This window comes from Lissotriton helveticus, chromosome 9, assembly GCF_964261635.1.
Source record: "Lissotriton helveticus chromosome 9, aLisHel1.1, whole genome shotgun sequence".
NCBI lineage: Eukaryota > Metazoa > Chordata > Amphibia > Caudata > Salamandridae > Lissotriton > Lissotriton helveticus.
In genome coordinates this window covers 348,212,757-348,229,727 of record NC_136070.1, presented here as the reverse complement: position 1 = coordinate 348,229,727, position 16,971 = coordinate 348,212,757, and the positions used below count along the sequence as shown (strand labels likewise).

At 46.8% G+C, this 16,971-nt stretch overlaps 1 protein-coding gene across 3 annotated transcripts in view; it reads left to right on the top strand.

Annotated features, from left to right (window-relative positions):
* Positions 1–16,971, top strand: part of ITPK1 (inositol-tetrakisphosphate 1-kinase) — a 603,720-nt gene that overhangs the window by 531,858 nt on the left and 54,891 nt on the right. For all 3 annotated transcript variants that reach the window (XM_078660084.1, XM_078660082.1, XM_078660083.1), the window contains one exon: positions 2,554–2,594. In XM_078660084.1, coding sequence (XP_078516210.1) covers positions 2,554–2,594 — 41 coding nt within the window. The remainder of the gene's footprint in view (positions 1–2,553; positions 2,595–16,971) is intronic.

Sequence of the window (16,971 nt, the reverse complement as noted above, 5' to 3'; positions counted from 1 at the left end):
GTGCTATTGGGCGACTTTTGTAAAGATTAGCTGATGATTGAGGAGGTTGATTTTAGGATGTAGGGTGTGTATGCCATTATATGTTGTATCCAGTTGTGTAGGTTGTGGTTGTTCTGATTGCACATAGCTTTGTTAGTGAAAAGGTGAATAAAGGTGTAGGGTTGTTTTTTTGTGCACATTTATATAGCGCAAACTTAGCCCCAAGGGCGTGAGAGCACTTACATGAGCGCTAGGTTACATTATACAAGGTCCAATTTTTTTTTCTAATTATTTTTTTAGTCATGACGAGATTAAGTGATCTACCCAGAATGTTGAGCCTGCACCAGAGCCGAAATCTGATATCCAGGTCCAAAATTGGCACCTCTTCCCAGGTTGTTGTGTAGGTCAACTACTGTGAAGTATTGTAGGCGGTGGAGTAGATAGTGGTGAACGTTGTAAGTGGTAGTGTAAGGGGCATACGGTGTTTAATGAGGCATTTGACTAATGTGACATTTTCTTATGTCACCAGAGTCCACACAAGGTGCCGTGTTGCTCACCTCCTTGTTGTGTGTCCACTAACACTACTTCCAGGAAGTAGTCATTTTTATCTTAAACCGTGGAGTTGTGGGCACTCACGCTTATCTGGCACAACCCCATTGAATGTTCACTTCTTTCCCTACAGAGGACTTGTTGATATGTTTCTACGCCAGTTGCAGAAATCCCAGAGGAGGATAAACATTTAGTTTGTTTCAGTGACCTCATGGCATTTTTCAGAGCATTATGGTTACGCAAAATTGACCGCTGCCTTCACGTTTATTTGAATATTGCGTTTCAGCTCGTCCTGCATGCTTCCATGAGCCCTCTCCATACGCCTGTTTTGTATTTAGTCGCGGCAGGCATGACTTGCGAATTTGCGGCCAAGGGGTCGTGTGGGAAGGGGGTCGCGCAGGGGGGGGGGAAGGTGTAATTAAATAAATAAACTTACCCTCGCCTACCTGGTTCGGTCCTCTTAGTCCCGGGAAGTAGGAAGCCTCCCTCCCCTCCCTTAAATCAATCACAACTCTGCAATGATAGCGTTGTGATTGGCTGGGATGCCGACCACACAGACGTCTATGGGCAGCCATTTTCTCCGACCAACCGAACAGTCCGCGCCCACAACAGTGGACAAGCTACTCCTCCCCAGCCCTAGAGCAGGAGCGCCCACCCGCCCGCAACCATACCCTTCTGCTTTCTGGCAGTGCGAGAAGTAGAAACATATAATTGTTTTTATAATACCATTTTATGTTTCTGCTTCTCGCACTGCGAGAAAGCAGTGTGGCGACACTTCTACGCCCACATGGAGGAGCCGCCCCTGTTTGTATTAACGCTTGGCGCTCCGTGGGATCCTAGCCATGTCTTGCAGACAAGAGGGAGCTAGAGCCCTGGGGCAAAGCAGGGAGGGCTCCGAGCTCCGCCTACCTGAGATCGTTTAGATTAGACAAAATTCGTTATATTGATTTTTTTGGTAAAGACGATGGCGCTTTTATTTGAACAATACGCTGTTTTTTTTACAATTTATTTTTGCCCAATAACTTATCCACTTTTGTTTTTTGATCCAGTTTTGTAGGGACTAGTTCGCATACTAGTCCGACAAAACAGAAAAAAATAACAAAAAAAATACGAAAGGCCATTTCTATGTTTAACTATACAAAAAGGCATTGCCAGACAACTTGTTTAAGAAACACCAATAGAGTTTTTTTCTTCTTAAAACATCTCCTGTTTTTGTTAGTAAGTCATCTTCCCTGTTGTACACTTTTTCAGTATCTTTTTAAAGAACACCCAACACTCACAAGACAGAGTTGCTCGCTATTGTGACGTGACATACCTTCAGTTGTACAACATACATTGAAAATTATTTCATCAAAACGACTAATTTGTATGTAAAATGCAGCAGGGTGTACGTAATGTGCATGTTTGTCTCTTCTATTTTTTTTGTCCTTTTAAAACTTTTACAAGTAGTGATCGTGCTATGTTGCAATTTATTTATAGTTGCTTCGCCCTCCAGTAGCCACAGAAAGTTGTATGGCAGTCAATCATTTACTCTCTCTATCATGAACATATTTCCTGAGTGCAGCCCCCTAAATACGTAGTTGTTGACTGCTGCAGTTTACAGCATTGTTCACATAGCATGGAGGTTTTTGGACCCTTGTTTACAGTCTGACCACAACATGACTGCCAAACAAGAGGTCCCAAGACTAAGGCTTGTGAGTCCTTTATTGACAGCTTATTACTCCTGTGTTGCATCTTTTAGAGTAAGACCACTGGTACTAGAAACTAGTGTTCAAAAGGTAAGCATTAGTTGCTTGAGTGTGAAAGCTAGGATGCAAACTGAAGTGAAATGTTTCTTCAGCTGCCATCTGCACTGGCCGCAAACCCTGCAGAGGAGCAAAAAAGATAAAGGAAGGGCTTATGACATCAGTCAGTGCCCCCTTACCTGCTCATTCCTCTTTGTTGCATCCATGGATGTGTTTATCTTGTGAGATCATTTCTGACCTGTTTCATTAATGTAGCTTGTTCTTTGTGTTTCTTTTTTAGTTTGTAAAACTAGAGTGGCCCACGGCACTAACTCCCATGAGGTGAGTGAAATAGAATTAAAAACGTGTAAAGACGTTGTTCCTTTTCGTATGGCTTCTTTTAACCTGCAAAAGGTCTTCTCTCTCCCTACTGCCTTCTTTCTACTGCATTCTCATTTGCTCTTCCCATGATCTCATGACCTCCTGACATGTTTTACCTTCCCTAGAATCTTCTGTAGCATCTACGAAAGAACCAATCTCCTTCCCAGTTTTTGCTTGCTTCTCCCTATATTTTGTGTCCACACGTTTTCTTTCCACTCTCAAAGTTCTACTTGCAGATATCTCCTTTGTCCTCTCCAATACTTCCATTCTTTTGTCACGGTTTTCTTTCTTTGGTCTTAATTTTTTACCCTTAATCGCTTTCACCTCTTCTTGGTCTCTTTTGTCCTTTCCTGTGTCTTTAGCCTTCCCTCATTAGTCTTCGTTCATCTTTCACTGCCCTCCTTTCTCTTCCCTGACATTTGCTTCCTACCATCCTGCAGTCTTTCCATTTCCCAAGATCCCATTGGAGCTCCGTTCTTCGGCTTGGGTTGCATTCTCCTCACTTTGGTCCATGCTCTACACACTTCGCTTTCCTTTCTCTTTTGCAAAAAAAACACTTCTCCTGCATCTTGTTCTCCTGGCCTTCATCCTTTTTTATCACCCTCCGCCCGGCTTCACTGTCATTTACTTGTCCTCTATTATTCTCTCCATTGTGCTTATTTCGCTCTCCTTGATCTCAGTTCACCTTCCCTTGGTGTTAGTTCTTTTCTGTTTTCTACTCCCTTTCACTTCCTTTCTGCTCTTCTTGATTTTTCTTCTTTGCTCCTTCTTTTCAGTTCCTCGTGGTTTCAGTTGGCCTCTCCATCCTCCTCTCCTTGTTCTTGGTACCACCCTCCCCCACACTTTATCTTCAAGATTTCCTTCTTGTCCTCCTTTCTGATCCTTGTGCCTCTGTACTTCTTTCTGCTTGAATGAACCTTCTTACCTTCCCTGGGTGTAAAATGTGTGTACATTATCTAGATGTTACTAACTACAAAGCACACTGCACGCAGTGTTTAGTGCAGCAGAAGGAAGCGGGTTGAAAGTGCAGTGGACTACAAAATCAGGAGTGTAAATGTACAGTTAAGAAGGGAAAGATAGTGGCGAGCCTACAGAAAGGGGGGCAATGCAGTGAGGATGGCGGTAAAACAAGCAGTGGGAGGAGGGTGTGGTTGGTAAGATATTTTAGTGGATAATCTCATTGGATGGTCTTGTATCCGTGTGGTCACTAGTTGACCAGGCCTCGAAAAATCATAACATTTTTTACCAGACCTGCGGGTCTAGTGACTTGAATAATCTACTCGACCTAATTATTATGTGCTTGACACACAAACTCTTCTCAAATTGTGTGATACAGACAAATATTTTATTTCATCAGATCACCATTTGCTTCATTATTAAATATGAGAGCACCTTGAAATATGTGAGCATGTCTGCTGTACAAAAGCTATTTTGTTTCATTTAATAGACAAACCCTTTCCTTCGTGTAATATGAAAATCGAACTCACATAAAGGGTACACATGACCCCTCACTTGCCCCATGGTTCATCAATAGCATTGTCATCAGTGTGGGGGCAGGACTGTTTCTGATGTCATGTTTATAAATTCTCACTTTTATTAGATTAATCAAGCATGATGTGGTAGTGTACTGCCATCTACAGACAGCACATTTCAGTTTAAATGGTCACTGACGCAAGTTTACTGATAAACTATATAGTATACAAATGATAATGCAGAAGTTGTTTTTCAGCAGATATTTATCATTTGCACATCACGAAATAAAGTGTTGTGATGTGTGATGAGTCAAACGTTTTAAAGGGAGCAAAACACATCAGAATTGTTTTAAAAAGTGGTTACCTAACGACAGAAATATATTTTGAAATCTTTTTACAGTTCATTTACAAGCTATTTAAATGTATGTTAGAAATCAGCAGACATTATGTAGCCTTTCTCTTCACACAGCACAATTGTTAGTTAAAAAGTTAGAGGAATTTGTAAACAGGATAGCAAGGATAAAATAAGCAATACTTGTAGGAAGACATACACTGACATTTGACCTCTGTCTTTGCATGCACAGCAAATGTAACAGGATTTAAAGGCATCTTTATTGCTCTTACACTTTCTGAATTTAAAGAATACCTGTTCTGTGTCGTTTGCGGTTTTTTGTTTTGGCAGACTGGGCCAGCAGTCCTCAAAAATAGCTCATCCTGATAACATCTTGCTTGCTACAGCGAGTGGGCAAGTAGAATTCTCTATGCCTGGGTGACGATGACAATGTGTATTTCAAACCGGTAGGAAATTGCTGTCAAAATGTTTTGAATTTGAACATTCCTTGAACCTGTAAGGACAATTATTCAGAATCTGACAGTTTTTTTTAACCATTTTTCTGAGTGATTATTTAGCTCAATTCCTTATTTTCTGCTTAAACCTTTTTAATTTGAACACGTTCGTTTTGTCCTCCTATTTCCTGGAAGGAGTCATGCACATACATTGGGTGTAAAGTGCCCATATAAAGAGGCATAAATTGCATTTTGTCAGGGGATTTCTGCCCTCTGTTTGAGGGTAGTAAATTGGCAGTTTTATGCTGTGTAGCCACTATAGACATGCTTTATAGCTGCTATTCCACCTCTTGCTAAACTTACACCTGCCCACAAATGTCCCAGGTCACCAATAGCCACCAACCTCCCCTGCCCACACTTTCCTGGAACACCTTTCTCTTACACCTCTTCTCCTAATTTCAGCCCTATCTTACCCACCTCCCCATCTGTCTCTACCTACCATCTTGTACCCCTTATTCCTTCCACAATCCTACATTACTCTTTTGTGACTCTAGCCACATAGGGGATTCTTACTGGCACTAATCCTCAATGCTTTATCGTACCCTCTCGTACACCCCACAGTGTCCTCCCCTCCCTTCACACATTCCCTTTGTTGCAACATATAACCTCACAAGTAGACCCTTAGTCTATGGTGTGTTTACAACTTTGATTGAACCTTCACCTCCCTTATCACCAAGCCCAACACTATCCACCGCAAAACCACCGTATTTAATTGTATTGTCTCCTATCCCGTCTAATGACCTGCCTCTACATATAGTCACTATTTTGTCTCAGATACCCTCAACCACCAATCCTGCCCCTGTAAAAACCCTTTTCCACCTCCTCCTTTGATTCTTCTTGTCCCTGGACTTTGCCTGCATTTTGATTTGAGAGACCATTGGTACAACTGAAATTGCCCAGACCGCCAACTAATCGCCACCCAACATCCTCATTGCCACTAACACTAAACTGAAGTTACATTACCTACCTCTGCTGTTGTTCCAGAAAGAGAGAATATCTGCCCTACGTAGTTGGCACAACTATGATCATGACCACCTCTTCAGCCAACAACCACCCCTACGAGTTGCTCCATCGCAGGCCTAGGATCCCATTGTCACCTCAAGAACAGCTAGGTGCATCTCACATTAAACTGCATTTGCTCACACCCTACTAGAGTGTCCGATAGAGCCATTACAAACTAAGTTGACATCTACTGTAAATTTGTGACATCAGAACAGGGAATACAATATGTAAATTCTTCCTATCTTCTGCAGCTTCTTCGACAATATGAAAAACTGAAACCAACCAACTCATAAGGGTTGGTTGGCGACTTCAGATCACATGCATAACCACTTTTCTGCATCTGTCAATCCAAGATCCTTTAAGGATGAACATATACAATCTACTGTCACTCTAAACTTCCTTTTCTTTAAAACAGCAACTTGGCTGGAAGAAGATGCCTCACTGATTACACAAGCTTTTCCTAAAAGAAATATAGCGCTATTAAGAAGTTGCGCAACAAAAAAACAGGTAGGGATATAGCTGTGGTCCATAAACACTCCACCAACCGAAAACACCTTTGTATCCATACTGGTAAATTTTTATTTTGTAATCTTTTTTCAATTGTTCTCCTTCATTCCTACTCATCTGCCAACCACCCCTGCCACTCACAACACCATTTTGCAAGACCCTTATGGATTCTTATCTCAGAAGCTGTCATTGACCTAAACATTTGGTTTGACAAACTGGAAGTTCACATTAGCAGATACCTTATCCCTGATCTTGTAGCTCTTTATCTCTGCCAACTAGGCATTGGAGCAGGCCACACTATCTAATCATGGCTTCTGAGAAATTGGGTTGCTGGTTGACTGGGGTGTGAGCCCTGGCCAAGCAGCAACCACAGTCCTTGGGGCAAGGCACAGACACACCCCAAATGAACCTGTACTCATCCCCCTGGTAGCTTATGACCGAGCAGTCAAGCTTAACTTAGAGACAATTTGCAAAGTATTTGTGCAACACTTCAAATAGTAAAACTGTGAAAACACCACACAAAAAGCTTCCCAGACCAAGTTATAAAAATAGAGATTAATTTAATAAAAAAGACCAAAATGAAAAAACTCCAATCAGTAAAACAGGAGTTATGATTTTTTAAAGAAGAAACTGTAAAATAGCACCTAAAAGCATAACGCGCCATTCAAGGCTATCTGGTCGTGCTGGGCTGGGTCAAAGTCAAAAGTCAGGCTGACAGGTTTTGTGCCAATAGACCCATTAGTGTTGTAGAGGGTCGGGTGGAGGGTGTTGTAGGCGAGTGGCCTGCGTGGCGCGAGGAGCAGGCTGGGCGTTGCAGGCAGACCGGCTGGTGCTTCATGTTGTCTGTCCTTCCCAGGCGATTGATGCTTTCTGTTTAAAGAAACAGGCTGGCTGCAGCTTTTGCTAATTTTTGGTGCGAGCGGCATAGTCTAACTGTGAAAGGGCTCAGTTTCGGTCGCAAAGAGCCCAAAAGTTTGATTTCAAGAGCTTGTGAGCCACACTAGGGGTCCAGGACTTTAGAGGTACCACTTGGAGTTCAGGAACTTGCTGAAGATGAGTCCAAGGAGCTGTTGCGGAGCCTTTTATATCCCCGAGGCTCCGATCAGGAAGCCAGCAGACTAGCCCTTTGAGTCATACTGGGGTTCTAGGTTCAAGATGAAGTTTCAGGTCGAGTTCTACTCCAGGCAAGAGGGCAGCAGGGCAGCTCAGTAGTTCCTTCAGACCAGCTGTCCAACAGAAGAGTGTCAGTCTTGTAGCAGCACAGTAGTCCTTCGCCCTGGCAGAGTATCGTCAGGTCCAGAAACCATAGGTTAGTAAAACAGTCTTATTAGTACAGACAACCCCACCCACTGCATTACTTCTTTTTAAATCCAGACTTTTTGTTTATCCAGACCATGCACTATTGACATATCATGCTTTCCAGTATGAACAATGTGTTTTCCTACACCGTGTAACCTCATTGTTTATGTAAAATATCCTATACCATGATTTATACAATTGCATGAATCATTGCACGTGTGTGCATATGATGTAAAGCCAGGGGCGGTTCCTCTGGGAGGGCGTTTGGGCGTCACCCCCTCATTATTTTGCCCTAAGCAGCTGTGTGAACAAAAAATGTGTGTAATAAGTGTAGTGTTACTTACACCTAATTACTCAGCCGGCGGCAGAAGCAGTCTCAGCCGCCGGCCGGTTCCCTTCAATCATCACCAATAACGCACGTCACTTACATCGGCCGGGCTTAGGGGTAGTGGAGGCGGGTTTAGGAGCTGTCAGTACGATAACTGCGCATGTCGGGTTGGGCCGGTACTTTTCCTTGGCCAGCCCAACATGCGCAGTTTTCAACACTCTCGCCTCTACAATGAAGGAGCCGGGAGGGTCAAAGCTGCAGCCCCGCTCTCCTGATGAGCGGCGAGTTTTCCTGCCTTGGCCAATCCAGGCGCTGCTTAGCAGCAACACGATTGACTGCTTTAGCGTTGCAGCGCCTGTGACTGTGGCACACTGCACGGCTTCATTGTGAAGCCGTGCAGTGATTGGTCAATCTGCCCTAGCTCTCAGCTTCTCTCTCTCCCCTCCCCGCTCTTTGGGTATAGGTTTAAGCCATTACACACAGGGGAGCATGGAGAGAGTAGAGAGGAGAGCTCTCAGCTGCCGGCCTGATGTCGTCGTGGTGGCCCCTTGAGACGATTCGAGGCCTCGCGCACAACTTCATTAAGTTGGCATTGGCAATGTGTGTCTTCCTACTCTTTCTGATGAGAGCCTGCCTCAGTCGCATACAGGTCACAGGATAAGGATTCAGACTAAGACTAGTGAGTATATGACCGCGTTGCTTGCACAGTTGCTTTGGCCTTCCGCCCAGTTGTATTTTCTTGTACCGTACTTTTTCAGTGAAAACTGCTGCATACAAAAATACAACTAGGTGGCAAACTTTTCAGCCAGCCCGTCTGTCTTCCTCTTCCCCGGCCCCCAAGTGATCTCAATCAGATTGTGAATCTATGCAGAGGACGGTCACTCACGTTTCATGATTTTCACTAGATGATCTAGTGATACTGACAGTGAAAATCATGAATCGCGAGTGACCGTCCCGGTAATATGGAGAGGATTCCACATCCTCCCTTACAGCCTTACTGTCGTAAGGGTTAGAGCAGCAGAGCAGAGCTGCCAACTTTGGAGGAGTTGTTGAGCCGACAATGCCGAGACTCAAACCTGGTTCACCTGAGGTTCGAGTCTCTGCATCGTCACTCAATTTTCTGTGATTCTGGGCAAATCACTTAATCTCCCCATGCGGCCGTGCCAACAAAAAATGTTTATTTCATTTTGTAATATGCCGTGCACTGCCTTGCTTGGGGTTTTTGTAGTGGGTCTTACCCTGCCTTTGAATAATAACTCCTGACTCTGGAGTTAATATTCAACGGCATGGTAAGACACTCGTATGGTTTTTCAGATGCCAAAACAACACGAGATTATTTTGTCCTTTCCTTGTCATGCACATACAACTGCATGAAGCAAAGGGCCTGGTTGAAAGGACCGGGCAGACCTGAAACGCTATGCCTCGAGCCTGCATAGTTTCAACTTGTAGACTGTACGTGCATACTTTAAGTTCGAGGCATTGTGGGCTGCTGAATTCATAGCTATAGCATAGATCGCCGCCTAGTGTTGGGTCCGGATGATTGCACATTGTTGTCCTGGAAGAGTCTTCGAAGTATCACGAGATAGGTGGCTCCTCCCCTGGACTACAGTGCGCATGGGCATCGACTCCATCCCCAGATTGTTTTTTTCCGCCATTGGGTTCGGATGTACTTTCGTTCTCTCCAGTTCGGAATCGACAATACACTTTCTCGAGGCCAAAAGGCCTTTTTCTCGTATCGTCGGTATTGTTTGCGTTCGGTGCCGGTTCTGTTCAGACTCGCCTCCCGAGTTTGACATCCAGGGAGTTGCGTGACTCTTTGGTACTAGAGGCCCAGTCGGCGCAGCAAGACCCTAGACAACGCGACATGGAACGGAGCCCGTTCAAGAAGTGTCCCGTGTGCGGATCGAAGTACCCACACATCGACGTCCACCCGGTGTGCAACAAGTGCCTGTCGTCGGACCACGATGAAGCCAACTGTATGGCTTGTTCACGGTTTTGTTCGAAGAAGACGACGATTCGGCTTCGGCGTGTGGCGCGCATGGAGGCCCGGCAGTCGGCCACGGCACCAGTGGACATCTTCGACAGCGGAGAAGCAGACGAACACGATGTTCAGCTGCAGATTTCACCTCCAGCGGAAGAAATCGACTACGACTATCAAGTGGATGTCGAAGGCCTACCCGTACAAGAAGTCGTCGACGAGGTAGGAGACGACGATGAGGCCTATGGGGCCATGGAAGATAGCTCAGAGGAAGAGCTATGCCCCGTTCGAACACTTACGAAGGCTCAGGTCGAGGGATCGCCAATCGGCCTTACCCAAGACCTTCTACCAAAATCCACGGCCCGCCTCCCGGCCCGGCTACGGACACTTGGACGGAGCCGCCATTACCAAAAACGAAACCGAAAGTGAAACCTTCGGTGTCCACACTACCAAAAGTGGTTCAAGCGCCTTCGAAACCGAAACCATCTGCTCCACCGTCGACACCCTCGTCTTCCGAGGTGTCGGAACAACCCAGGCCGAAGAAGCCTGTCGACCCGGTGAAGTCGGTGAAATCCGTCCAACCAAAGCAGACCAAGGGCGTCGAGCAGAAGTCCAAGAAGGGCGTCGAGCCACAGTCGAGCAAGGGCGTCGAGCCGAAGTCCAGCAAGGGCGTCGAGCCGAAGACTGGGGCCCCAAAAGCAGTTACCCAGGACGCCGACACAATCAAGCCTCGGCCCGAACAGCCCAAGGCATCGACGCTCGAGTCTTCACACGTCGGTGGACCAAGATCGCCTGTCGAGTCGACGAAGCCGTCCGCTTCCTTCACGAAGCAGGTCTCGGACTCCCTGAAGCGTATCAGGGACAAGGCTTCAGCGGAAGACCCGAAAGCACCTTCCGCACCGAAGCAGTCGGTCCCCACCTCCAAGTCATCGACGCCAATCCTCTTCACGTTGCCGCCGAAGGTGGCACCGAAGGCCTTCGCACCACGGGCGGCGCCCGAAGCGAACTTGCAAAGTGCTGCAGGGTCGAAGCCTACTCTCCCGGCTGGGGGCTTGAAGCATCGACCACCATTAATGGAGGAACAGTCGGAGCGTTTCATCGATGCAGACACAGGGAAGCTTACACTTTACAAACGGAAAATTACTGCAACGACGCCTTTGGAGTCATACACCATTCCTCTAAAGCGCAAAAAGCCTGCTTCGGATTCACCGGTCTTGGTCGAGCCACTGGCTCCTCGGACTCAGAGAGTTGCCACGCCCTCGCCAACTTATTCGGATGCCGAGGATGCTGGGGATCAGGACGAGGAATACAGCTTCCCGGCCCACACAGATCCTGATGAACAACAGGACGCATGGGTGGACACAGGTGACCAGGGGGATCAGCAACCCGCCCTTGATCCTCCGATTTACAATGTCAAGACCTCTCCCACTGAGGATTCTGCGGCATTCAATGCCTTGATTGAGAGGGCGGCAAAGAACCACGACGTTGAACTGCATGCTGACCCTGTGGAGGTGGACTTCCTCTTTGACACTTTTTCAACAGCTGAAAAGACTGTGAAAACCCTCCCAATGCTAAAAGGGGTCCTCAAACATGCTGCGGACATCTTCAAAGAGCCCACACGGGCAAGGGTGGTCAACCCTAGAATTGAGAAAAAATACCGACCGGCACCTGGCGATCCCACCTACATCAAGGGCCAGTTGCCATTGGACTCCCTGGTCGTTTCTAATGCCCGCAAAAGGGCGAATTCGCAGACCACTGGTGAAGCTCCTCCCCTGGACAAAGAGTCCAAAGTGCTGGAAGCATCGGGAAAGAGAGTAGCAGCTCAGGCGGCCAATATCTGACGTATCTCTAACACGCAGGCACTCTTGGCTCGGTACGACAGGGCACACTACGACACACTAGAGACCCTGTTGCAACATCTCCCAGACCAATATAAGGAGGCTGCGGAGATGCTTATCCAGGAAGGGAAGCTCATCTCCAACGCTTCAATTAAGTGTGCACTAGACGTTGCGGACACTGCAGCCAGGGCGATTAACACCAGTGTGATGTTAAGACGTCAGGCATGGCTCAGAATCTCCGGATTTAAGCCTGAGATCCAAACTACCATCCTCAACCAGCCAGTTAACCCTGACAGATTATTTGGTCCTGAGGTGGATACCACCTTGGAAAAAATAAAAAAGGATACCGAGACTGCGAAGTCCATGGGAGCTCTCCAATCCCAACAGTTTCGGGGGAGCACTTTTCGTCGCTCAGGCAATAGGGGTGTTTCCAGAGGCCAAATGTCCCAGCAAACACAATTCAATAAAGGTGGGGCGCAATCCTCTTACCCCAAACAAAATAGAGGAGGTTATCGAGGCAACAACGCCAAGGGCAGAGGCAGGGGCAACAACAACTCCCGTTCCTCCGCCTCCAACAAACAGTGACGCCCTCTCACTGCCCCCCGACCATTCCACACCTGTCGGGGGGGAGACTCCAGCAGTTCCTGCCAGTCTGGAAATCCATCACCACAGACAGGTGGGTCAGGAAACTTATCCAGTTCGGTTATTGTTTGGAGCTCACATCCACTCCACCCAACATACCACCAAAACACCGTCCTATGTCCACAGAGCATTTGCACTTATTGCAGCAGGAGGTTCTTGTCATGCTGCAAAAGGGCGCTATAGAGCTCGTGCCAGTGGAGGAAGAAGGCACAGGAGTGTACTCCCTGTACTTCTTAATCCCGAAGAAGGACGGGTCCCTCAGGCCTATTCTCGACCTCCGGCCCCTAAACCAATACATTCTCTCAGAACACTTCCACATGCGAACGCTGCAGCAAGTTCTTCCGTTACTCACTCAGGGGGACTTCCTCGCAACCTTGGACCTCAAGGATGCTTACTTCCACATTCCACTCCATCCATCACACAAAAAATACCTCCGATTCACCATTCAAAATCGGCATTATCAATTCAAGGTCCTTCCTTTCGGAGTGACCACGGCCCCCAGAGTGTTCACCAAATGTCTAGCGACAGTGGCGGCGCACCTCAGGAGACAAAACATACATGTCTACCCTTATCTGGACGACTGGCTGGTTCAGGCAAAGTCGGCCCAGCAGTGCGCTGCCGACATGTCCCACACCATTCACCTTCTTCACGGTCTGGGCTTCTCCCTAAACTATCCAAAGTCGCACCTTCAGCTGGCCCATGTGCGCAATATCTAGGTGCAACAATCAATACTCTGGCAGCCACGGCTCAGCCAACTTCGGCGCGGATCAACAACATCCAGTCGCTAATCCAACAGTTCAGACCGCTACACTCGCTTCCTGCGAGAGTGTTCATGCAGTTGGTAGGCATGATGGCCTCCTGCATTTTCATAGTCCCGCACGCGAGGTTACATATGCGGCCGCTCCAGGAATGCTTGGCGCATCAGTGGAATCAGGCTCAGGGACAGTTGAAAGACCTAGTGTTGGTCACCGGTCGGGCATACAACTCTCTGCATTGGTGGAATCCACACAACCTTTGCAAGGGCCGACCGTTCCAAGAGCCTGTCCCACAGATCATCCTGACGGCGGACGCGTCTCTCCAGGGATGGGGAGCTCATGTACTCCACTACACAGTGCAGGGACTATGGACAATGCAGCCAAAGAAGATGCACATCAACTACCTAGAACTGATGGCAATCTTCATGGCACTGAAAGCATTCAAAGTACATCTGTGCAACAAGGTCGTGTTGATCCGGACGGACAACATGACGGCCATGTACTACATCCAGAAGCAGGGAGGTACACACTCCACAGTTGTCTCATCTGGCTCAGAGCATGTGGAAGTGGGACATTCAGAGGAACATCTTCCTCATGGCGGAACACCTCCCGGGCACAGACAATCAAATGGCGGACCTGCTCAGCAGGTACAGCCACCAAATGCACGAGTGGGAGATACATCCATCAGTACTCCGCCCGTACTTCCAGCAGTGGGGTCATCCACAGATAGACCTGTTCGCCACAAGGGAAAACGCAAAATGCCAAAGCTTTGCCGCCAGGTTCCCTCACCCACAGTCGCAAGGCAATGCGATATGGATGAACTGGTCAGGCAGATTTGCGTACGCTTTTCCCCCAGCACCTCTCATACCGCTGGTGGCAAGAAAGCTAATGTAACACTCGATGACACTCATCCTGGTTGCTCCAACGTGGGCACGCCAGCCATGGTACACCACGTTTCTAGAACTCTCCGTGGTACCGCATCAAAGGCTACACCCCACGCCCAGGCTTTTGACGCAGAGCCATGGCGACATTCAGCATCCAGATCCGCAACAGCTCAACCTGGCGATCTGGCTCCTGAAGTCTTAGAGTTTGGCTACCTTAACTTGCCTCCTGAATGCATGGATATCATACGGGAGGCAAGGAAGCCCACTACCAGAGCTTGCTATGCAGCAAAATGGAAGCGGTTTGTCATTTACTGTGCTAAACACAACATCAACCCGCTAGATGCATCCACTCCCAACATCATCTGCTATTTGTTACATCTTTACAGATGTAATCTAGCATACGCTTCCATCAGGATACACTTATCCGCCATAGCGGCTTATCTCCAGAACAGGCAGCATCTCTCCGTTTTCAGAGTGCCTGCCATTAAAGCCTTCCTAGAAGGCCTGAAGCGGGTCATCCCTCCCAGGACCCCGCCAGCTCCTGTATGGAACCTCAATGTGGTCCTCACCAGGTTGATGGGCCCACCTTTTGAGCCTCTACATTCATGTGAGATTCAGTTCTTAACATGGAAAGTGGCTTCTCTCATTGCCATTACGTCTCTGCGACGTGTTAGTGAGCTACAGGCGCCCACTGTACAAGAGCCATTCATTCAAATTCACTCCAACAGGGTGGTGCTGCGCACTAAACCTACATTTCTTCCTAAAGTGGTTTCGCAGTTCCATGTCAATCAGACCATTGAACTGCCCGCATTCTTTCAAAACCCAGAAACGGTAGCCGAAAGAATGCTCCACACTCTTGATGTCAAACGAGCCTTGATGTACTACATCGATAGGACCAAAGACTTTAGGAAAACACAACAACTCTTTGTTGCCTTCTCAGCCCAGCACAAAGGCAACCCCATTTCCAAAGCAGGTATAGCCAGGTGGATCGTTAAGTGCATTCAGATTTGCTATCACAAGCCTAAGCGCACTTTAACGGTCCCTCCAAGAGCCCACTCCACCCGCAAGTTGGGGGCCTCTATGGCTTTCCTTGGTAATATCCCTTTGGAAGATATTTGTAGAGCAGCCACATGGTCTACACCACACACATTTACTAAACATTACTGTGTAGATGTGCACTCCAAGCAGCAGGCAGCTGTAGGGCAGGCTGTTCTTAAAACACTTTTTCACACTTCTGCAGCTGGCGCAGGCGGCCGCCGTTAATGGAGGGACTGCTATGTATTCTATGCTATAGATATGAATTCAGCAGCCCACATGCCTTGAACTGAATATGCTACTTACCAGTATGCATCTGTTCTTGGCATGTAGGGCTGCTGACATTCATATCGCCCGCCCTCCTCCCCGGCGCCTGTAGCGGCTGCAGACTTTTTAACACTTACTCTTAGCATGGCCATCGCTTACACTATTACACTCCATCTTTGCCACAATGGCTAAAAACAATCTGGGGATGGAGTCGATGCCCATGCGCACTGTAGTCCAGGGGAGGAGCCACCTATCTCGTGATCTTCGAAGACTCTTCCAGGACAACAATGTGCAATCATCCGGACCCAACACTAGGCGGCGATCTATGCTATAGATATGAATGTCAGCAGCCCTACATGCCAAGAACAGATGCATACTGGTAAGTAGCATATTCATTATTGGCGTCGTCGCTGCTGGTTCCTAAAACAAAATTAAAAAAGGCTACATTTCGGCAAATAAATGTATTTTCCTCCCAACAAGGTTTTTTCTGGAAAAACGTAGTAGCAATCTACCCGACAAAACCTTGATGGGCCAAGGGGCAACTCTTACCCATGTAGGCCAGGCCATAGGTAAAAAGGCTGTCGCTCCGGGAACAATGCAATGACATTTTTAAATAAAAAGCCTAATTTTTCAACATGTAAGTACTAAGAACAGAAAACCAGGACCGCAATATGGCAGAGTAAAATGAGAAGGAACAACTCACAGAGTACCTTTTGGGTTCGTGTGTTGGTGTTGTGCACATGGATTGGAACTGGAAGCAGAAGGTTAGCGAGAATGGAACTTGGCCATGAAAGGGAGCAGAAAACACTACAACGACAGACAGTCAAATGATGTTTGTACACTTTCACCATCTTTATTTATTACAGTATAATTGTTACTGCTCTGGTTTTTACACTAGCAGCTATCGGTGTGTGGTGTTTGCTTATTTTATTTGATTCTCATGGCTGTGGCACTTTATATGCGAAATAGGTACCTGTTATCCTACAGCTGGTAACTGAAAATGTTGCCAAACATTACATAAATCTACATAGGTTGGCGACATACATATGTACACATATGCATAAAGATTAAGAGCAGTCCTCAGATATCTGGGAACAAGAGGGTCCCAGCCTTTCAGATTTCTTAAAATACCGTTTCCTGTCATTTATTTTTAGTGTGGGTGATGTGTGAGCCTAATACAGACATTTGCAAAGAACTGTGTTTGTTTCATGCAACATCCATAAAAAAAGTTTCTTTTAGATCAAAACCGGACCTAACATATGAGAAATGGGAGGGTGTCACAGAGATTTTTGCATTAATATTAGTGAGCTGCTGTTGTGTTATTATTATTGAAATCACACCACTATCCATGAATACTAGATTTAAACACATTTAGAATTTGGACCAGTGGCCAGTGCACCGTCAGTGACCTGGTAAAAGAGGGCATGAAACAGCTGAAACTGGATCATATATTCAAAGGAGTTCCTAACCGTGGCCCCCTAAATA